This window comes from Poecilia formosa, unplaced genomic scaffold (assembly GCF_000485575.1).
Source record: "Poecilia formosa unplaced genomic scaffold, Poecilia_formosa-5.1.2 Scaffold56, whole genome shotgun sequence".
Classification (NCBI taxonomy): domain Eukaryota; kingdom Metazoa; phylum Chordata; class Actinopteri; order Cyprinodontiformes; family Poeciliidae; genus Poecilia; species Poecilia formosa.
In genome coordinates this window covers 2,566,373-2,587,992 of record NW_006799995.1, presented here as the reverse complement: position 1 = coordinate 2,587,992, position 21,620 = coordinate 2,566,373, and the positions used below count along the sequence as shown (strand labels likewise).

The following is a 21,620-nucleotide window of genomic DNA, read 5'->3' as shown; positions in this document are numbered from 1 at the left end:
TACACACACTCAAGCAGTGTTTATATATAAACACTGCTTGAGGTTGTAACGTACAAGGGTTAAGCATAGAAATAGTTTTAATTTGATAAAAACAAGGATAAATGTGACGAAGTTGAAAGGTTGTGAATACAATCAACAGGAAGTTAAAATAAACATTTTAATGAAATATTTCTTCTTTGGCTGCTTTGACAACTAAAATGTCATTTTCTGTTGCAGCAATTTGAAGCTAAAACTGAAAACTACAGCCTCACATCACATACCATGTAAAATAAATGCTAAATCTGTGTATCTGTGTATGTGTGTGCACACTCGTGTGTGTGTGTGTGTGTGTGTGTGTGTGTGTGTGTGTGTGTGTGTGTGTCTGCACTGTTGGCTGCTGTGGGCGAGGAGGGAGAGATGAAAGGCTCCTTTGTAGCAGGGAGGTCAGCACTGTTGACCAGTAGATGTGTGAGTAGAGCCCCAGCTCGGCTTTCCCACAGTCTGTCTGTCCGCTCGCAGCCAAAGACCCTCCGTCAACAATCGAAGTGTGCCACGGCTGAACAAGCAGGAGTTTTATTGTCGCAGCGCATAAAGGCCGAAGCTGAAGGCGCTCTGGAGTTCACAAGTCTTGTTCGCGTTTGATTCTGGTTTTAAAACAGAGGAAGTAAAAAAAAAAAAAAAAAGAAGAACAATATGATTTTCCTTTTAAATTTTGCTATTCAATGCTGAAAAAAAATTGTATTAAAAAAATAAAGACTCTAAAGATGTTTTTTTCTTTTCCAGCTACAACCTTTGTCCCCGGTGCTGTCAGGCAACCATGAATGAAATGTATTTTGCATACAAATTTCATTTAACTAACACTGCAGCAGATTATTCCACAGCAACAATTGACGAGAGAGTGATTGTAATCTTTCTCTTAACAGCTTCCCACTGGATGACACTGACAGATCAAGCTCTGTTTGGTTATTCCCTGGACGCCCATCAGGAGATGCGGCCTGGATTCCCCTGAGTGGCTGCTGAGGGTGAGATAAGCAGCAGCACATTGGTGCAATGCCGACTCGTTTAATGGGGACGGTTTTATCTCTGCTGGTCACCTTGAGATCAACTCACCTCTCTTTACTGATGGGAGTCCTGGCGATTCAAGTTAAAGCCGTTGCTGCAACACGTGGCTCTGTTATGCTGATATTATCCATGAACAAGAAACAGTTCTTCCAGAGACATCAGAGAGGACATCAGTGCACTCCTCTGTCCACAGCAACGGGATGTCAGAATAAAGACGACATCAGAGTATTAGAGATTTTAGATTTACACACTACAAATGTGTGTTTGTTGTTGACCAGAAGAGTTATTTTATTTGTCTCAGTCTCATTATAGATGCTCTAATCTCTAAAACATGTCCTTGTATGTGCTGAAATCTCAGACTGAAAGTGAAGGAATACTGGTTTTCTGTCTGGTGAACAGTATTGATTTCATCCTGTGTTTTTAACAAAACAAAATTAGACTCAGTGATAAAACCTTTTTTTTTTTTTGCATTTTGTTTTTTTGGTAAGCAAATTCTTATCTAAACAACTTTATGTTTCAAAGAACGCCATGCTAGCTAGCAAGATTCAGATGACAGTAGGAGGAGAAGTAGGCCCACAGCATCACAGGTCCTCCATCATGCTTAAGTGCTGCAGCTCTGCAACCTTACTGGATATTTTTTCTTTACCACCCATAGCAACCTACTCACTGTGCCAGCTGCAAGGTAAGTCTGGTTTCCGTGGCAACTTAATCACAACAGTAAAAGATGGTTTCATTTCATTTAGTGGTTGTAAAACTCTGTGTTTTTGTTGAGAACAATTCTTTCTTACCAAGAGATTTCTTGTCTGGCTGAACAAATGTTAAAAACAATTTTTTTGTATGGTGAGATTAAACTACGTCTGTAAAAGAGGGATTTATTTTAAGGATTTTTACACATTTTTATCAGTGTGCCAACAAAAACTGCATCAGCTAATACATTATAATGGAAATTTGTACAAATAAATAAATAAATAAATAAATAAATAAATAAATAAAATTAAATCAAATAACAAAAATAAATAGAAAATTCTTTTCCATTGGGTGTTTTTCTGGTTTCCTCCCATGAGGTTTAGATTTATAGAGCTAAAGTAACTGCACTCATGCTTTCAAAAATAAAAGCTACAAAATATGAAAGCTGACTCAGTTACAATTTAAAGTTTGTGCAACTGAACAAACCTAGTTTTCAAGAAGAATTTGGTTCCTCTCATGCAACATATATTGGATTGTCATCACTTTAGTATAAAAGCTGCCTGTTGCTAATTTAGTCACATGAGGTGGAAATCATTTTAAGTAGCTTATCCTACGAAGGGACACTAAATAGTTAGCATAGAAGCTTAAAATCAATTTTTCAACATCACATCAAGAGTGATTGCATCTTTGTTTTATTAATTGTCACACAAGCTTGAGAAATTAAAAAACAAAAAGGTCAAAACCTTGAAAGAAAAATATTAACATAAACATCCAACCAGACAATAGCAGTACATACATCCACTTGTGGGCTAATAACTAAAAACAATTGGCATAGAAAGTTTAAAACAGAAGAGAAATATTCTCAAAAAAAGGCTGTCAGTAACACACAGTGAGGCAGAAACACATATACTGTTACATAAAGCAGACCCAAGATAAACTCCACCGGAGTAAAAAGAAAAACATTCAGATCACAACAAAAACAACTATGCCACTCAGAATGAATCCTCGGTTTTTAACACGAAGAAAGACAAATCAGGTAACAAGAGAGAAAGCACTTTGCGTTTACTTGTCCATCAATGTGATGAGACAATAAATGAACCCACGCTGAAAGAGCAGGATGGAAATAAATTTCCTACATAGTGAGGGAGAGAACGGCTCCCCTCAGGTCTCAAGAGAGTCTCTCTACCACGGCCTCCACACCGGGCCTCTGCTGCTGCCGCTGCTGCTGCTGTCCGGCTGCGTGTCGGGCCTGAGCGGGGAGCAGCTGCTGGCTCTCTGTGTCTGACGGAGCGTCTGCTCCGGCTGCCGCAGGACCTGCTGAGGTCCGGCCGAGGCCTCCGTGGCCGAGCCGACGGACAGGAAGTGAACCGAGTCCCTCAGGCAGCGGGAGTAACTCTGACAGAGACCCGACTGCAGCTGCTGCCTCAGGAAGCTCACCGTCATCTCCAGGATGTCGGCCTTCTCTAGCTTGGAGTTGGGCTCCTGCTTGTGGAACTCCTTCTCCAGGATGACCTTGAGCTGCTCGATGCAGGTGTTGATGCGGTCCCTGCGCATTTTCTCCACTATGGGTTTCCGTAGCTGCGAAGGAACGGGCAAGACGGGTGAGAAGCCTGCTTCAAGACGGAGGTTTCCGCTTTCAGAATCACAAACACAAACAGTTTTCTACTCACTTTTATGTTGTCTCTCTCGGACATCCTGAGGTGGTGGATGGAGGAGTAGCTGTTGGGGCAGGGGGACATGTCTGCAGGTGAGCTGAGGTGCTTCTCGCAGGGCTACTCGCTTGGCTCTGATTTCTCTGGAGGAGCTTGCTCCCGGTTTTATGCTGCCTTATTAGCATAACAAAGCCGCGCGGTTCAGGCCGGGCTGGGGTTCCCACACTCTGACCAGTGGGACTCCCAGCGCCACAATGGAGGACGCGTCAATAAAACACAGAGAGAGAGAGAGAGAGAGCATATCTGTGCCTGGTGTGGTTCCCAAGATAAGCAACAGGTAATTAAAAGTGTATCAAGGGGTCATCTGAGAATTTATCATGTTGGATGGAGATTTTTTTTTTTGGAAAGCATTAAAAGAGATCATCATCGCACACATTCTTTGAATATTTCCTTTAGAGTCGTGTGGATCATGTGTGTCTCTTTACCCCCAAACTCTCAAGTCTTCAGTTAGTTGTTGTGCCGCAGGTCACAGAGGAAATCTGCTGTTTGTCAGGCCTCTTGTTTTTCCTGTGGGTCTGCTGGAGACCCGGTGTCAAATTATAGTGTCCTCAGTTGGCAAGGCAAGCGGGCTGGCCGTGTCCCCCAGAGGGCCCGTATCACTGAATGGCCCCAGATGTGTGGCTGGCCTTGTGTGGAGCAGTCGTCCTCCCAACATCAGGGCGAATGTGTGCAGCTCCTCTAGGATCCGCTGGGAATGTTAATTGATCCTCCGTCGTGGCACAAACAGGAGCCCTGTGTCTGAGTCCATCTGGGGACAATTAAGTCCTCTGGCTTCTGGTGAAGAGTGTTTTCAGTCGCCAACTATAGCTATTGCATATTTAAATATCTAAATATGTGTATATTTATAAAGGTACACTAGTTGTACCAGAATCATGACATTAGGCATAATCTATCAGTGTAGTATGAGTCGAATACTGTACCTTATTCATGTCCCGTTTATACTTTTATGTCATTACAAGCAGAAACTTTTATGTATTTTATTGGGATCTGCTGTGATGGATCCATGTTGTGCACATCTATAAAGTAGAATTAACTTTGTCATTTTCACGTAATACTCTGAAGTTGTTCTGTCGTTTCTGCATCCGCTTTCATCCCAAGCCACTTACAAATTATAAAATAATGCCGAGAAGAAGTGTGGCTCGCATTTCTTCAGACTCTTTGAGTCAGCACTCTGCTTTGCGTCTCTGCACGCCGAAAATGTTTATGCTTTCTTCTTTGCTTTGACTAGGCCATTCTAACACACACAAACATGTGTGTTAGATCTGTTGTTGTACTGCTGGAAGCTGCACCTTTTTGCTCCAGTGTCAATTATTTGCGACCTCTATCAGGTTTCCCTGTGCCCGCTAAAGAGAGACACCCACACAGCATAATGCTGCCACCACTTGTTTCTCTTTGTTTCTTCTTGTTGAAAGTTAAATTTGGTGTCATCTCACCAGAGCAACTGCTTCTCTTCGGGGGTTTTTTTGTGTCCTGTAGAGGGATTGTGGCAAACGCCATACAGGATTTCTTAAAGCTCTCTGTCATCTCATCACTCTTCCATGAAAGGCAGCTCACTGAGGACGTCGCTAACAGATTCTCCCACACCTGAGCTGTGGATCTCTGCGATTCCTCCATGATAATCGTGGCCTTTTCTGCCGTCTCTCAACCGCACATTTCTTTGAATCAGAGTACCTTATTTTGTTTGTTTGTTTGTTTGTTTGTTTTGACCCTGTGTGAATTAGCCCGCTTCCATCCGTCCAGCTGGTACTTCCTAATTTCCCCCACTGATGATAGAGCAACAAGCCAAAGTGCATCAGTTTTAATGGGCCGCCATGTTTTCAGTTTTCCAGTACTCCTTCCCTTTTTCAGGTGACGGACTGAACAGCGAGGTCAGACCTTCAAATGGCGGGTTATTGTTTTATAACTCTGCTTTAAACTTCTTTACAACCGTTTCCTTGAGCTGTGATCTGTGTGGGATGTTCGCCGTAGTTAAACTGAGTTTAAGTGATTCACACATGGAGTCTGAATCTAAAGTGCTCCAGATTAGTTTGAAAATCTCATAAAGATTTAGTGATGTGAAGAATTGTTGGCGCTTAAAACTTCAATGAAAGCACCAGCCTGAAACTCCCAAGCTACTATTTCTCCTCCCTTCACGTTTGCTTTATATTCATAACATAAAAAAAACAACAAAAAAACAAGGCTACTGTCTGTTCCCGTCACACCTGACGTGTCTGCGCAAAAGCAGACCTTCCCCCAAAAGGTTCAGTGTCGCTGGAGCTCTTTGTCTGCAAGTGTGTGGGAAGATGGGCTCCCCTCCCACCGGCGGCCCGAGAACTCCGAATTCCTGCCATAAAATCCCGTCCATCACCGAGACCTGCGGCGGCGCGGGGCTGCTACCCATCAGCCATCTCTCTGTGAGTGTGGTATCTCTCGTTTCCCACACTCTGCGCCTATTCACTGGCCCTGAGACGGGGGACAATAGAAGTGTGTCTTGTTACACATCACATTAGCTACGGTGTTTGATCTCCTGTTGAAGGGGAAGGAGGGGAGGAGGAAGGGGTGGTCGGCTTCAGCCAGGCCATCTGGCCTGGCATACTAGACCCTGAGAAAGTCTCAGGCAGGCATGCCACACTCTCCACAACTTCTGCACACTGAGAAAAAAGGGGGGAAAAAAAGTTGTGAAAGACTTTAGGAGCACTTGAGACATAATTCAAGCTTCGGGCGTCACACCGCGACCGGAGGAACAGAGGAAAGTGGAGCGTGTGACCCGCAGGGGCGTCCCAGGCCCGTTTCTAAAAACACCTGTTGGAAAACAAGGACGGACTAAACAGGGTGTTAGCAATCCCTGTGAGAAATACTATAGATGGGGCAATACAGCAATGCAGTGCTGGGATGTTTTTGTTTTTTTTTTTCTTTTTTCTCGACTTCTGGGTGTGTGGGTGTTTTAAAGTCATTTAGATCAAAAGTCTTTGGTTGTTTATTTCTGTCCAGATAAAGGATGCAGCTTAGAGGAGGAAGTGTGAGCCAGGCTTAATGTGCCAAAGTAAATAAATAATAAGGTTATAGTTTCTTCTTGATTCACAGACATTGCAGCGTTATAGCTACGGTTTCTCTCAGCCTCCTATTTTCCAGCTGAAAAGGCCAAACAGTTTGACTACTTTAAGAGTTAAGTTGCAGCTTTAATTATTTGTAATGATGGTTTTTCCACTTTTAAATGTCACATATTTGACTGATTTCCTTCACTGATCTGACTTCCAATGCCTGACAGTTATTACAACGATCATTTCCAACTTGTTTAAATAGATTTTTTTTTAAAAGTGCCTTCTTTGAGGTCTAGGGACTTTTTGAGAGTCTTTAGAGGTTTTGTGGGGAAACAAAAGCATCCCGAATTGTTTCCACACATCCTTGGCCAGAACACGAAGTAAGAAGAGACACTTTTGAAGCTGGTAACATGAATGACATGTCGGAGAGCGAAACTTCAACCCCACCAAGCCAGAGGCACCGTGAGGATCTGCGTGGTGGACAGATCTGCTAGCATTGCTGATCCCAAACATGCAAACAACATGTACCTTAGGTTAATTGTCGTGAGGTAGCAAAAAAAAAAAACTGTATCTCTAGTATTCCTTGTTCATTTTTTTTTAAATTGGCAAGTGATATCTGATGTTTGAAATTTTTTTTTTCACTGTCTTCTTTTGAATTGTGGCACTTTAAGACCTTCAACGTACTGAAAGAAAGTAAAAAAGCAAAGAGCTGAAACAGAGGCAGAACAAATCTGACCATCAGACTGTTCAAATTTACGAACTTCCATCAAGAAAACGTTCTTTATATCTTGCCTGTCTTGTAAGTTGAACTCATTACGTCTTCTGTTGAAGTATCTGATAAGTAAATAACAATTTGATTTAAATCTTAAATTACAGGGTGTTCCTTTTAAAACCCTCTGTTCTGTTGTCGACTGCAATTTGACCTGCTGATTGTCTTTCAGGTGAAAGTTTGGTAGATGAAACAGATCCAAGTCAAGACAGCCTAAGGTGATTTGATACCTGGAATAACACGCTACGTAAAATAATGATTAAAATTAAGACAAACACTGATGGTTTCTGTGTTTAAAACTTCACCAGAAGTTGATTTATTTCACATTTTCAAATGCAAACTTCTCACAGAAGCAACACGAGAGATTGTTTCAGTAAAGTCTGAAGCGAGAATAAAATACCTTTATAAAAGGCACTAAGTAGAAGATGTGAAACATCCATGATGGGCGTCATAAACAGGCAGGAAACAGAACTTCATTCAAATAAAAACCAAACATTGGTTACAAATAAACATGTTAGAATCCCAACAGGATTACAGTAAACATGGATCCACTGGATCACTTTACAGCTCGATAAAACTTCATCAACTGCAAAATGATGAAACATGTAAATCGCTGGTACTCGGTATCAATACACAGATTGTTCCGACAAATGTCTCAGACACTTAAAGAAAATAAAACCAACATGGTTCAAACGGCACAGCGGTGGCTTTCCGTTAACGTTCCACTCAGGAACAGGGAAACGACCAATCACAAGTCTTTTGAAGGGATGAACACACATGGTGTGGATATTCAGTACAACCCGACAGTTTTCAGTCCTTCCACCAGCAGTTTCACTGCACAGAGTTAAACTTGTGCCCAAGGTAGAAGGAGGCTAGACTCCAGGGGAGTCTTTTACTTTTCTGTCCATGACGTTCACAGACTTAGTGATCTCTCACTCTCCCTCTCTCTCTCTCTCTCTCTCTCAGTTGGGAGGTTTCACCAGGGTCTCCACAGAGAGCCGCCGGTCGGGCCCAGGCCCTTACTGGAGCTGGCCCGATGGAGGGGAGAGCCGGGCGGAGAGGGGCTGCCGGGGCCGAGGCCGTTCCTGCCTGACGCCTGCAGACCCTGGAAGTGGCTGAGGAGCAGCAGGTGGGCCTGAGTCTGGACCTCGCAGCGGGACAGGAAGCCGACGGCCTCCTGGACGCAGCGGGAGTAGCCGTCCCTGGCCGTCATGGGGCCGGAGGTCATGTGCTGCTGCTGCTGCCAGCTCCTCAGGTACGACACGGCCATCTCCAAGATATCGGCCTTCTCCTGCTTCGAGTCCGGCTGCTGCCGGAGAAACTCGGGACCCAGCAGGGATTTCAGCTGCTCAATGCTGGTGTTGATGCGGTCTCTGCGTAATTTCTCCACCATCGGCTTTCTCAGCTGAAGGACAGAGAAAGAGAAGACGGTTCAGTAAGTTCGAATCACTTTCCATCGTCACTTTTCAAGGTAAGCGTCTAAAACCCGGGGGAGTCCAAGTTAGACCCACACAAAATTGTTGAGTCAAAAGTAAAAAAACAAAACAAAACTAAAATCAAGCAAATGAAGGAGTCTAATTTAAAAAAAAATGTTATTCATTAAAGATCCAAAATGTTAAAAGAGTTTTGCTGTATTAAAATAAACTTCAAACCCTTTAAGGCTCAATTAAACACTTAGCCAAGTTACATAATCTAAATAAAAGCTGATTTTGGTGCAGAAAAGCCGGCTGATCAGTAAAAGTCATGATTCTACCTTGGTTATAAAGAAACCTTTGAGTTGTACTTAATAATTTACACTGAAGGAATTTTTTATCCTGACTACAAGTCTCCGTCTGCATCGAGCCGGATCCTTCTAGAATCACAAAAATGGCCATTTTGGACTCCCCAGGTCTAAGCTGTTGGAGGAGAGGTTTACCTTGTGAGCGGGAGTCAGGTGCTCCTTGCTGGCTTGGCCGTAAGCAGTAGGCGCCATGGCTGCAGAGTAAGAGGAGCGCTTTCAGCTCAGCGTGGAGAGCTGGGTCGAGTCTGTGCTGCCCCGTCTCCGCCGCTCCTGTCCAGTATTTATACACACACATCTCCATATGAATGTGTGAGTCTGAGTCCTGTCGGAGTTTCTCACAGTCCCCCGGAGCCAATGGGAGCGCTGGGAAGGGCTTGAGGGAGCGCAGGGCTGCCACATGCTCAATGAAGTGTTTATAGCCGTGGGGACAATGAGTGTGCCTCCGGGGAGCAGGTGGAGAAATGGACCGCGAGAGAAAGAGCCCCCGGGTGGGGGGAGGAGCTGGGAGAGTGACCCGGCGGTTGTGTTGATATGGGAAAGTGGTGACCCCAGAGGGAAGCATGCCGCTGTCTCATGTCGTCTCCACTGCCACGTAATTGCAGACAAAGTGCCTCCGCCACCAGGCACACGTGGGTGTTGCAGAGGGGCCAGCCGCTTTGAAAAGACCCAACATGCGGCCACTTCCACTTGTTGGAGGCAGCAAACCTCCCCGGTGCTGCCGCGCAACAGTTGGGACGACGCAGAAATGCCTAAAGGAAAAACAGGGAGGGGCTTTTCTGGAAGGTTGAGTAAAAATAAGCACGTATGAACGACTGGTTCGACCATTATTGGTGTATTTTCATAACTAAGGTCACAATAAAGGAAGTTTCAGTATAGGAGCAAAGGACATCTACAAATGTTAATTCTATGGTTTCATGTATTTTTCACAATATTCACATCCTTTGAACTTTTTTCACGTTTTCACATTAGAAGCCCAAACTTTCACGTATTTTATGCAGATTTCATGTGTCAGACCCACATAACATGATCCAAATAATAAAGTCAGTTAAAGTCATGATACAACAATCAGCACAAGATTGGAGATTAAATACCAACAAAGCATCTCATAAAGCCTTTCAGAACAAAGAAAATTACAGCATCAGACAAATATATTGGTGGTAAATCCATTAAAACTCAAGGACTTATGAGTTATGTCCCAGGATATCATGTTATTATTGACATTTTCCTTGCAGCAAGGTGAGATTTAAAAAAAAAAAATACAAACAGAAGCAATTACACAACGACATTGTCAAAACAGTAAAAGGTCTTTGCTGACAGTGAACCGCCTGTGACTCCATTTAAGCATCTTCAAGTTTTGTTTTTTTAGAAACTGATGTTGGACTCAGACTTCGATATACTGTGACGCTTACAGGTCACACTCAGCTAACACTTTCAGCTCTTCTCCTTCACTTACCAGAGTTTACTCTTCTGTTAATCCTCTACTTTTCATGTTACTTTGAAAAAAAGGGGAGCAAGTTAAGCATTTGCATCAAAAACTCATTTTGAGCTTAAAGTCTTTCACGTGAGCAGTATTTCCGACTATATGAAGAGAGTGAAGCATGCCTCAGATGTTAGCTTTCCCGCTCTCAGCACACGTCAACACACCAGGCACACACACACGCACACACACAGGTTGATCAGCCTGCCGCTGGCCACGTCTCGGTCACACGCTCCCTTCCTGCCTGCATGGAACGTGGGAGCTGCTGTGGTCCCAGGCTTCCCACACTTCAGTGTTAATGACTCCAAGGCAGGCTGCACAAAGGAAGTGTGCCCCGTGGAACAAAGACAGAGTGACCAACTCGGCCTTTAAACCACACACACACACACCACCAAGGAAGGCAAGGTTGTCAACAGGGCTTCCAGGCACACCATCTGGATGGATCGAGTGCTTTTGTCGGTCAATCAAGCATGAGAGGCGCCCACCGTGAGAACTGGAGAGGCTGAAATAGAGACGAGAAGTTAAATGAGAAGATCAAGTGTGTGTGTGTGTGTGTGTGTGTATGAGCTGAGGAGTCTTCTAATCTGCTTCATCAAGATGGTTTTTGGAAATAAATGATGGAAAAATTGGGTGTTTTTTCCTGATTTGTAAGTAATTGCTTTGCTAGAGGTCAAATAATCAACTAAAGGAATCAGTGGAGATTTACTGGCCGTATTTCTTTAAACACATACATGTAATGTGATAGTTAAACTACACACCAAAAAGATACTATTTTAAAAACTTAGCATGTTGGTCTTTAGTCAATAGAGACACTTGTAAAACAAAATACATGAGAAAAAAGTTTGTCCTCCACATTCCCACCAAACATCCTTCCCATAATAAAGCGTCATTGGAGCCACAAGAGGTTCCTGAAGGGCCCCTCCCAGCTGTTTCTTCAGATTGGGGCCTTTGTTTATCATCGTTCCGATTAATTTATTCACTTTCTATTGTCACTGCGTTGTGTTGTGATTGGATAAACGTGGTGAGAACCAGCATGGCATTAAGTCAGTGGGAAAGTTGGCGTGAAGAAGTATTTAAAGGAGGAAAACCTTGGTGGTCAAAATCATAACCTTGAAAACCCCTTGAAGGCCCTGAGCCAACGTCTGACTGAGCGACCGCCATGAGGGATCAGCGCACGGCGTAAGTTCATTTCCTGGACGTTCAGCTTGATTTGATGTTGATCTAGAACTAGAAAGTATTTTAGATTTTATTAAGGTGGAGATTTGATTTTTTTTTAAAATGGGGAGGGATCCATAAGAATCTCAAAGCAGTAGAATCCTTTGGAAGTCTGCTTTCAATACTCCAACCAATTCCTGTGATGAGTTTTACAAATAAAACCCAAATGTCTAAAAGGTAGTCCTGTTTCGTTTCAGCTTGTGTAAGATGAGCATTTTGGAAAGGAAGTGCACAAAAAAAGCAGCTCAGCTCAGCTCTGCTCTGGAGAGCCAGCTGTGTGCGGGGATGAGCAGTCGGGACGCCGGGGACAGGACGGTCTCCTGCTGCTCCACTAAAACACTCTTCATTTTCCGGAGTGGCTTCACCGGAGCCTCCAGGGACGTCATGAGGCTGCTCCCTGCTTCCCCCGCTGAGGACGTGATGCCGCTGTGCTGCCAGTCATAAATGGACAAAATGATGGATTCTTTTTTTTTTAAATGGTGATTTTGTTTGGAGTGTCTTGAAGATGTTTCATTCAGGGAGAAAAACTGTTTTTTTTTTAAATATTATTTTCATTTAAGTTTATTCACCTTAGGTGGAAATTGTAAAAAAAAACAAAAAAAAAAAACAACTCTGACTTTAGTAGTTCACAAATGTGCATTCTTTGCTTTCAGCGTCCTTTAATGTGGACCGCGTCATTAAGATTGTTTGATTTAAACAGAGCCATATTCCTTTGATTAAAAGGGTCATTTTTATTTTACAGAATGTTTCAAGACGTTGTCTGTGTATGAGACACGTTTTTGCCAAAACCCCAAAAAATTTGCAAAATGAGCTTTCATGTGCAGTTCCGTCTTTTGTACTCATTAGGGAGCGTTAGCTTTAATCTATTCAAGATTATCTTGAAAAGTTAATTCTGAAGATAAAGTTAAGATTCACATTTTTATTTTATCTAAGCGAGTTCCAGATGTCATATTTGACTTCATCATACATGTTGGAGTGCGTCGCCCTCTAGAGGTAAAAATAGACCTCGCCAGATATGCGAAGTTGGGATTATAATTTGCAAAGCGTCCTGAGGTAACATTCCCCGCTGTTGGCTACCTACAGAGAAATCTACTTCTCAGTTGTGATTATTTGCAACAATATGATTGTAAGACGTATGAAAAAGATTTTCACTAACTGTACTTTTTTTTTGTGGCGGTACAAATAGGAGTAAATACGTAGAAGTATTAATTAATTTGAATAAATGTGATCCCATCAACGTTGCTGAATGTAATGATGGTTTGTCCACATCCGTAAATTATTTCCGATTATGTTTAGGAGTTATAAATGTAGAATACTACGAATAAATCATGAAGAACTTCAAATGACCTTTCCACAGCAAAAAGCCACCAGGAGCGGAGAATAAAACACCCAGATCCTAAATAAATATTCATTACCCCTGGAACGTTTCTACATCTTGTCACAATTGCAAACTTTAATGTGTTTAATTTGCAATTTTGAGGGCGAGAGAGAGAAAAAAGTCTGTTCCACGTCACAATTAATTCCTTTATAAGTCTGAAAAATGTGTACAAACGACCTCAGTCCATCCTGAGTCGATGCAAGAAGAATAGAGTCAGGAGTTCTCAGGTTTGGCCGCACAGATTCTCCCATTTATTAGAGGCTGGACTTTGACTGGGCTGTTACGACATAAGTTAGTGTTTGACAACACATTTTTTGTGTGGACCAAAAAGTTTGGTTTTGGACTCATCTGACTAGATCGTCTCCTACCTTCTTCCAAATATGGTTGCTGACCTTAAACAATCAGTTTCCTCTGGCCGCTCTTCCTTAAATCATTTGTTGAGTTCATTACCAACACTTGTCCTATCAGCAGTTCCCCCCACATGAGCAGTGGATCCCTGGAGATCCTCCAGAGGCATCATGCGTCTTCTGACAAAAAGTGAAAAAGTTTAAGGAGTGTAAATATTTGTGCAGTGCATTACATGTGATGTCATAGCTCCAGTATAAAAGGATTTCTTTCTAAATGTGCAAACAGCAGCCAAGAGAGAAGAGGTTACCCTTGAATCAGACTGAAAGTATTACAGCTTTATTAATTATACGCTAAATTCAAAAAAAGCAGACATTCAGCAACAGTTTAAACATTGTAGCATTGGGAAAAGCAAATCAATGATGAACTGGGGAAAGTGTACACCATGCATTTAGATCTGAAGAACGGCGACAAGAGTTTTCTGTCATCTGAAAGTGAACGAGATGCTGAGTTTTACTTCACATAAATTTTGGTTACCGCCGAGAGTTTGAAAGTCTAAATTCGAGTGGAGCGTGGCCTTAGAAATGAAGGAAGCAAAACCGAACAAAATCATAAGAGGAAAGTGTTTAAGCATGTAATGCAAGTCTGTTTTATTGTCATTTTAGACATTTATGGCATCTCATTGCAGCAGGTGGAATCTTTCATGGACTTACTTCAAAAGGCAGAAATTATATGGAAGAAATTAAATCAAAACTTTTTATTTATTTATTTTTTTAAATCCTATTTTGCTTCTGATGTTGATAAACAAACCTAAGACAATTTTATTCTCCCGACCGTCACTCAAATTTCCAGTTAGAATCCACATGTAGACTTAACAGCAGAGGGAAAATAACAGGCACCGCAACCGTGAGACTATGAAAGCACTCTGTCGATTTAAAAACCCCCGACCACAAACCAACTCAAAGCAAAAAAAAAAACCCCAAACAAAAAAAAAAAAAAAAGGAAAAGATAAAATCAAATGCCACTCGTAATATGAGCTGGGTCAAATCCCAAAAGTATTTTGGTTCTTCTAACATCGCACCGTAAGGGTGGGGTAATAAAAGCCGAATCACCCCAAAACAGAATTCACAAGTTCTTACTGTCAACCAAAAAGATCAACGTCTGAATGTGAAAATGCTGCTGACCTGCTCAGAAAAAAAAAAAAAGACAGAAAAACTTTCAGCTTTCTGACAAGAAGAGCACACCAGAAAATTCACAAAATTTCTAAAAAGGTCATTTTTACTCAAGCTTGCTAAAAAAAAAGAAAAAAAAAAGAAAAACAGGATCATGACTTTAAATGAAGACTTCAGCAGTTTCAGTTCGGCAGAGTAAATTCTGTTTTAGCGTGTCGTTCCCCTTTAAACAGCGGCGTCTTGGTGTTAGAGGTGTTTAATTTGTTTTTGTAGACTACACACAGGTTTTGCTTATTTTATTCTGAGATGTCATATGGGTGTGGGAGTTAAGTAGGAAGCATGGTGTAGACCAACTGCATGTATTTGTGTCTCATGGTGTAAACCTCTTAGTTTTTTCTTCTTTTTTTTTTTCCTTTTCTTCAAGTTGGTAACTGTATCGATTATATTTGTCGGGATTTTTGTCGGGTGTTGGAGGGGTGTGACTCATGGTTGGTTCAGGGCAATGAGTTCAACACTTCCTGCAGGAAGAGGTCTGGCTCTGGGATTTCAGAGAGGAGACCTGGAAAAAAAGACAGATGTTTGCAAATTTGAAACACTTGGAGAGGGGGGGGGAGAATCCTACTTGGCCCAAATAATTTTGTAGTTCTAAAATCAATCAGGAGTGCGTTTCCACTGACCTACAACATCGAAAAACTCAGACACGGACTCGGCGGGCATGAGCTCATCCTGGAAGGCCCTAAGCACCCGCTCAGAGGCCTCGTAGATGGGCATGTCGTTGTGGCGGACATACTCTGCCAGCGAGAAGGACCAGCCCCCCTCTGTGTTGCTGGTAGGTACTTTCTGTTATCAACATAAGAGCACAGAAAATATTTGTGATCATGTTATGAGGAAACATATCATAGATGGACACTGGCTCATATAGGAATGAGGTTTTTCTTTTATGCTTTACAGTCCTTTTTTATTTTGGGGGGGGGAAAGCAATGTATGATACACAAATCAAAATACAACAAAGCTGATCTTAATGCCATTCCATGGATGTTTTAACAGCTTTTACTGCGAGAAATAAGACAAAGTGAAGAGAACAACGCTTCAGGAGATGGCCGTTTTCAGCAGATTTTAAAACATTAGTGGACATTTACCCTAAACATGTCGTATACGAGATCCACCAAGCCCCAGAAGAGAAGAGGAGAGCGGTACACTGCATATTCCTTTGGTGTTTTATCTGTGAGTCTGGAGATTAAACAACAAAATAAATAAAAGATTAAGACAAGTGTGAAAAACTGTATGACACACAAATGTTCTTTGTCTTCAAGACAATAAATCAATGTTAGAAGTAAGACTGCAACATAAGCAAATGCAGTTTCTGCGTTTATCACCAACTCAAATCTAAACCTTTTTAATGTTGACTCAATATTTACACTACTGATGTTAGCATCCACACTTTAATGGTCTCCATAACGAACAACATGCGCTAAAGTGCTACTCTCACAACAGAATGAAAAACTGCAGTTCTCGGCTTGCCTCCCATTACCTCACATCCAACACATGCACAGTTTGCTTCTTACAACTTAACATTTAAGACCATTATGAGTGGAATTTAAGACCCGTATGTACACTGGCAATGAATTTGAACTGAACCATGATAGACACAAAAAGCAAACTAGTTAGCTTGGTGAGTAACAAGGGTATGTTTAATATATTTTACTTAATATTTGTCAATGTATGTTAGTAATGAGTTACCGGTAGTCTCAACCAAAAATCTCATGAGAGAAAAATATACATAGAATATAAGATTAGTTAGTCCTATCAAGACAAAAGTTTAAGGCCAACTTAGTTTTTGCTTAAATGAATGGAAGACATTCCAAGGCCTTCATTTTAGATACATGAACTTAAGAATTTTTAAGCCTGCGTGAACACTGTGAAGTGAAACAAAATGCAAGAATGCCTCAAGTATGCAAGACCACATCATAAACAAACAAACAAACAAACAAAAAAAAAAACTGGACGATACAAGGGAGAGTGTCGTACTTGTTTGTGGAGACAGCAGAAACTTTGCGTGCGTGTGCAGCGACCAGTAGTCTTCGAAGGAAATAAACCCGTGAGCTCCTCCACTGTTCAGGGGGCAATATGTGCATGGCCAGGATGGTGAAATAATGAGGTCCTTCGACCTCATAAGAGCCCTCCACCCATTTGTCGCTCGGCTGCTCCTGGAAACTCTGCAGATTCTTCTCTTCTCGGGACGTAGCCCTTGTACTGAACAGACAGACGCTTAAAATGAGACTCACTGTTTCCGGCAAGAAGCTGGCAGCAGAAACACCGAGGCGATGTCTGGCTGTGAGGTGTAAAACGTACGTGTTGAGAACGTAGAGCACTGTGTGGATGATGTAAGGGATGAGGTGGATGTTGCTCTCGCGGCCCCCGCCTCCTGTGTCCACGCTGAACGACTGCTCAGTGGCGAAGCGCAGAAACAGCAGTTTGGTGTCGTGGATGTTGAGTTGGTACGTTGGCTCCCGCTGACCCGTGCACTCCTGAAGATATGTGTTGTGCCTGCGTGGTCGACACGGTCAGTCCAGAACAATCAAGCTGTGATTCAATGAGAAAAACATCTAATCCCTCAGTGTGAGATGGAGTCGGGTATCACCTTGCTAAGCATGTGGCAAAGGCTGATTCTGGCACATGAGGCCCCCAGACAGGCAGCAGTCCGTTGCACTTGGTGTTGGCATTCTGGAGAGCAGCGCTGTCCCACTCTTCTCTCCCACGAGCCAGCCTGATTGGAGGAACGGTATTAGGCGTTTGCGTCGGAGTAAATCAGAACGGACGAGGCGTGAGAGTGGAGGAGGCGGTTACCTGACGGCGGCGAGGTGGCAGTCGTAGTGGACTATGTTAAAGTGGGACACGGTGCTGTAGCCCTGCTGCTTGCGAGGCTTGTTTTCGAATTCCTCCAAGGCCACACGCTTTGTGAAAGTGTAAATACCCAAAACTTTGGTTGGCTAGTGAGAAAGGAACAGAGAAAATCTTAGCAAAAGCTGTTATGCTGTCTGCTCAGAGGGGCCAAGCAGATCATTTAGCCAAGAGCAGAAAGTTGCCAAATTGTGCTTTGCAGAGTGTTTACGTCCAATGAACTTTTTCTGCTTTGTAGAGTCATCATTTGTGTGTCGTTACTAGTTTTCCGACATCTAGAGAGTGAAAATATGGCCCGTTCCTTTTTGTAAAGTCCAACTCCAAACTCTTAAGTTCTTCTGTGAGTAAAATATTCTTACAGCATAACGTTCATGTTTCACTTTTACTCTACTTGGTGTTTGTCTATCGCATAAAGCTCCAATAAAATACATTTAGGTGTGTAATGTGATAAAAATGTGACAAGCTTCAGCAGGTCTAATCACTTTCGTAGGGCAGTGCACATAACATCGCAATAATGACACAATGTAACATGCTTGTCAGTCATAAAAACGCTGAAGAAGCATCCAGCCTGAGAGGAAAAACTTGCTTGGTTTTAGTAAACCAAGAGGATTATTTCAGGTCTTTCTCCAGCCTGCACACCAACAGACCCAGTAAACTTTTCCCAAAGCTTTAAGTCTTGTAACCTTCCAGTTCTTAGCAGAGCAACTAGTATGTGAATGTTTTGTTTGCTCACATCATTACATATTTCACTGTGTTGCGTTTAGGACCTGCTGGATGTGTTCGTTACCTGGAACTTGTAGCCCTCTCTGCAGATACAGCAGGTCAAACCTGGCTCCTCAATCAGCTCCTCCATTTGCTTCAGAAGTGAAGTCTTGGTGACAACCTGCCCCTTCTCGTTGGTCTGAACGGCAAACATGGTGAGATTTAACAAAACTACACGATCCACACAACCTAAACGGGACCAATATCCGAGCCTACCGTCATGCCCAGCGTTCCCAGAGCCTTCTGCCTCATGGCCATGGCCATCCGCTTCTTCTCGGCTCGGGTTTCCCTGCGGGCCGCTTCAATCTTCAGGTTGACGTCGCGGTGTTCCCGCAGAGCCTCCAGAAGGTTCTCCGCCAGAGTCCCAATGCCTTCGTCACTGGATACCTGCTCCAGCTTGTGCAAGTTGGTTATTGAATCTGTTCCTATCAACACCTGGACGTAAAAAAAAAAAAGACATTCAGTTAAATTGGAAGGAAAAGTATTATTTGTCAGTGAGTTACTGGAGGTTTATTTGGTCTTGTGTACCTGTGTGGGTGGATGCTGCACAGCCAGACCACGAAGCAGTCGGAGGATGAAGGGCAGGGCTGGTCTAGAGAGGAACTTCTTCCAGACATCTGCGTCCAGACTGATGAAAGGAACAAAAATTTTGTTTTGAAGATTCAGGATGATACTAGATGAAACCTGAATTTTTTTTTTAAAAAATGACCATCTCCAGATATTTGCAGTAGAAGGAGACCTACTTTTTGGCATTTGGGATATGTTTCTTCATGTAGTCCAGTGCACTCTGAGTGATTCCTTTCTGGAGAATGAGGTCTTTCAGCTGATGGCCGTTGCTGTTGTTTTTGATTCCAGCTGCGATTTTGCAGAAGCAATCCAAAAACACTTTGTCTTCTGCACTGTGCTCCTCATCATACCTTAGAGAAAATATTACGGAAGTCACGTTTACAAAAAGTCACCTAAACAAATGTGGTTCAAGTTTATGATTTATTTATTTTTTTTTGTATTTCTCCCAGTGAAAGTTGCACATTGCTCACTTGTCGAAGCTGCAGCACGGTTTGAAGCGTTCCACCAAAATCTTCATCTTCTCTAGTTCACCAAAGGAGAGGAATGGGATGATGCGCAGCAGACCCTGCAGCACGCTGGGGTTCGAGCGAACAAACGGAGTGTTGATCTGGTCCAGCAGCATGACAAGCTGGTCTTTGTCACCTGTGAGCAGAAGGTTACCCTGGAAAAGGAAACGACAGTTTTTAAATAATCTAATTAATTTATTATAATTTTTCTTCATGCAGTGTTAAAGTTGAAGAGAAATACTTGGACTCCAATAAACAGGAGCTAATTATGCAAGTTGGTTCAGATTCTGTGCCAGTAATATTTTTGTTGTTTAAGCAGCAGAAAACGTTTTAGGTGGAAATGAAGACGTTCTGCTAAAATCGTAGAGAACTACAATTTAGTTTGATTTCTATCAAATCATGTTAACACTGTAAATAATGAATTTCATTTTTTCCCATAGCTGGATAAAGTACCCACCATCTAGAGCCCAACTTTACTGCATATTAAAGGATTTATGAATATTATGCAGTTCTAATTCAAAGAACATAAATATGTTTTTTAAGCAAATGGAGGCAGGTGACTCTTTTGTATCTCACCTTGTCTTCTGAAATCTCTGCGTTGGCTTCATCCAGAATGATCTCCATAATGCTCAGAACCTGTTCGGCTATGGAGGCTCCACCGCTGTCCTTACTCTCCTGTTCTGCTACCAACGCCTACAAAAACATTTAAAACATGATGGTTCAAAAATATTCACAAACAGCCTCTAAAAACACCAAACTATTTAGATTTAATGATTATCTGCTGACAGACATACCAGGTTTAGAGTTCCCAGCATGACGTTGAGTGTGTTCATCTCTGGTTTGACCAGCTGTTGCCTGTTGATCTTTACTTTCACGCAGTAACTGAACAACTTCAGCAACACCTGAGGAAACAAAAACACAAGGATCAACTCAGCTGCTAAAACACTCAGCATCACAACTGAGCTGGCAAGTTTAACTTTACTAAAAATGCTTTGAAACAGCCCCTGTTGTGATCAGTTTTATTCATTTTGCAGACTCTTATGCATCACTGCCTTAAAGAGCTTCAGCTAAATGCTAATCTAACAGTTTTGGCTTACAGTTAGCAGATGTCGTCCTTGTTTAAAGTCTTTGATCCCAGACAGCCGGTTGAGCATACACTCCAGGCCTCCGCACTGAGCCATGACTCCTGCCATCTTGTACACTTCTTCGTCGTCCTCCTCTTCATCTGTAATCAAATGTTTCCCTTATTTGTGAACAATAAAGTGGACGTTTGACCTGTTCACACAGATCCATTTTCAAATTAAAGGTTGGATTAAAAAGAACAACAACAAAAAAACAACTATTCTGTTTTAGGTTACACCACTGGAATAAAGGATAACTTTAGAGGCTTTTACACATATATATATATATATATGTATTTTTAACCAGGGCTACAAAATAAATGTTCCTAGCATTCGGGATTAAATTATAAAACAAGAGTGCATGGGAACATACTGTGAAAAGGACATGTTAATAAATAATCTAACCTGTGGTTGAGTCCAGAGACTCTATGAACTCCTCAGTGGCGTCTCCCAGCAGACCCCTCATTCGATAAATGATCCTCATTGGCTCACCCTTTGGGAAAAAAACACCAGAGTCAAGGTATTAAATAACATTACTGGAATATTTCAGACCACAAACTTCATATATGTATACTGGTAATTAACTGAGACAAATGGAGATCGTCTCACCTCATTGGTTGGGCACCACACCTTCTTGTAGACTTCTGCCACTGAAAGATCTAAGCTGATGATTTTGTTGTTTACCAGAAGCTGTGAAAATCAGAGAGGTGCCAAAAGAAATTTACTTTAAACCTTCTGATAAACAGAAGAGCTTGATTTAAAAAAAGAAGGAAAAACAACAACTTTACCTCCATGCCACTGTCGTCTTCAAGAAGTGCTACAAGGTCGCAGTCCTGGCAGATCTTGTTCTTGATGTCCCTCATCAGAGGGCCGATGCCCGGCTCGTTGCTGCTGTAAGGGTTTCCTGGCATGCGGCCCTGCAGGAAGTCTTCCTGCTGAGGATCTTTTTCCAGGGTCACGAAGAACTCTGTCACCTCGTTCTCCTCCTACACAGGAAACAACATATCAAAACACATCAAGTGTAACAATGTACTCAACTAGTACGTTTTATATTTAAGGAATGTGTATTGTCTCACATTTTTCATGTCAAAAATAGCATGTTTTTTTTTTAATCAGTTTTGTCAAGAGGTCTCATGCATTTTCTAGTCGATTTTTGAAGTAAAAATA

General features: G+C 42.2%; 3 protein-coding genes across 13 annotated transcripts in view; all 3 read right to left on the bottom strand.

The window, feature by feature from the left end:
* Positions 1–2,620: 2,620 nt before the first annotated feature.
* her12 (hairy-related 12) lies at positions 2,621–3,729 on the bottom strand. Its single transcript, XM_007553437.2, has 2 exons — positions 3,399–3,729; positions 2,621–3,306 (listed from the first exon to the last, which is right to left on the bottom strand). Exons 1-2 carry the CDS (start codon positions 3,465–3,467, stop codon positions 2,911–2,913), a joined length of 465 nt encoding a protein of 154 aa, XP_007553499.1. The 5' UTR covers positions 3,468–3,729; the 3' UTR covers positions 2,621–2,910.
* Positions 3,730–8,130: 4,401 nt separating this feature from the next.
* LOC103139001 (transcription factor HES-5-like) lies at positions 8,131–9,271 on the bottom strand. Its single transcript, XM_007553436.2, has 2 exons — positions 9,145–9,271; positions 8,131–8,634 (listed from the first exon to the last, which is right to left on the bottom strand). The coding sequence occupies exons 1-2, from the start codon at positions 9,199–9,201 to the stop codon at positions 8,206–8,208; spliced, it is 486 nt and encodes a 161-aa protein (XP_007553498.2). The 5' UTR covers positions 9,202–9,271; the 3' UTR covers positions 8,131–8,205.
* Positions 9,272–13,741: 4,470 nt separating this feature from the next.
* ubr4 (ubiquitin protein ligase E3 component n-recognin 4) overlaps positions 13,742–21,620 on the bottom strand; it is a 47,804-nt gene continuing 39,925 nt past the window's right edge. For all 11 annotated transcript variants that reach the window (XM_016672094.1, XM_016672104.1, XM_016672100.1 and 8 more), the window contains 18 exons: positions 21,242–21,439; positions 21,063–21,143; positions 20,859–20,946; positions 20,430–20,557; positions 20,127–20,234; positions 19,909–20,025; positions 19,297–19,487; positions 19,003–19,176; positions 18,788–18,887; positions 18,476–18,694; positions 18,285–18,398; positions 17,444–17,586; positions 17,238–17,363; positions 16,949–17,143; positions 16,625–16,849; positions 15,736–15,826; positions 15,274–15,436; positions 13,742–15,155 (listed from right to left, as the gene is read on the bottom strand). In XM_016672094.1, coding sequence (XP_016527580.1) covers positions 15,091–15,155; positions 15,274–15,436; positions 15,736–15,826; positions 16,625–16,849; positions 16,949–17,143; positions 17,238–17,363; positions 17,444–17,586; positions 18,285–18,398; positions 18,476–18,694; positions 18,788–18,887; positions 19,003–19,176; positions 19,297–19,487; positions 19,909–20,025; positions 20,127–20,234; positions 20,430–20,557; positions 20,859–20,946; positions 21,063–21,143; positions 21,242–21,439 — 2,526 coding nt within the window. In that variant the 3' untranslated portion in view covers positions 13,742–15,090. The remainder of the gene's footprint in view (positions 15,156–15,273; positions 15,437–15,735; positions 15,827–16,624; positions 16,850–16,948; positions 17,144–17,237; positions 17,364–17,443; positions 17,587–18,284; positions 18,399–18,475; positions 18,695–18,787; positions 18,888–19,002; positions 19,177–19,296; positions 19,488–19,908; positions 20,026–20,126; positions 20,235–20,429; positions 20,558–20,858; positions 20,947–21,062; positions 21,144–21,241; positions 21,440–21,620) is intronic.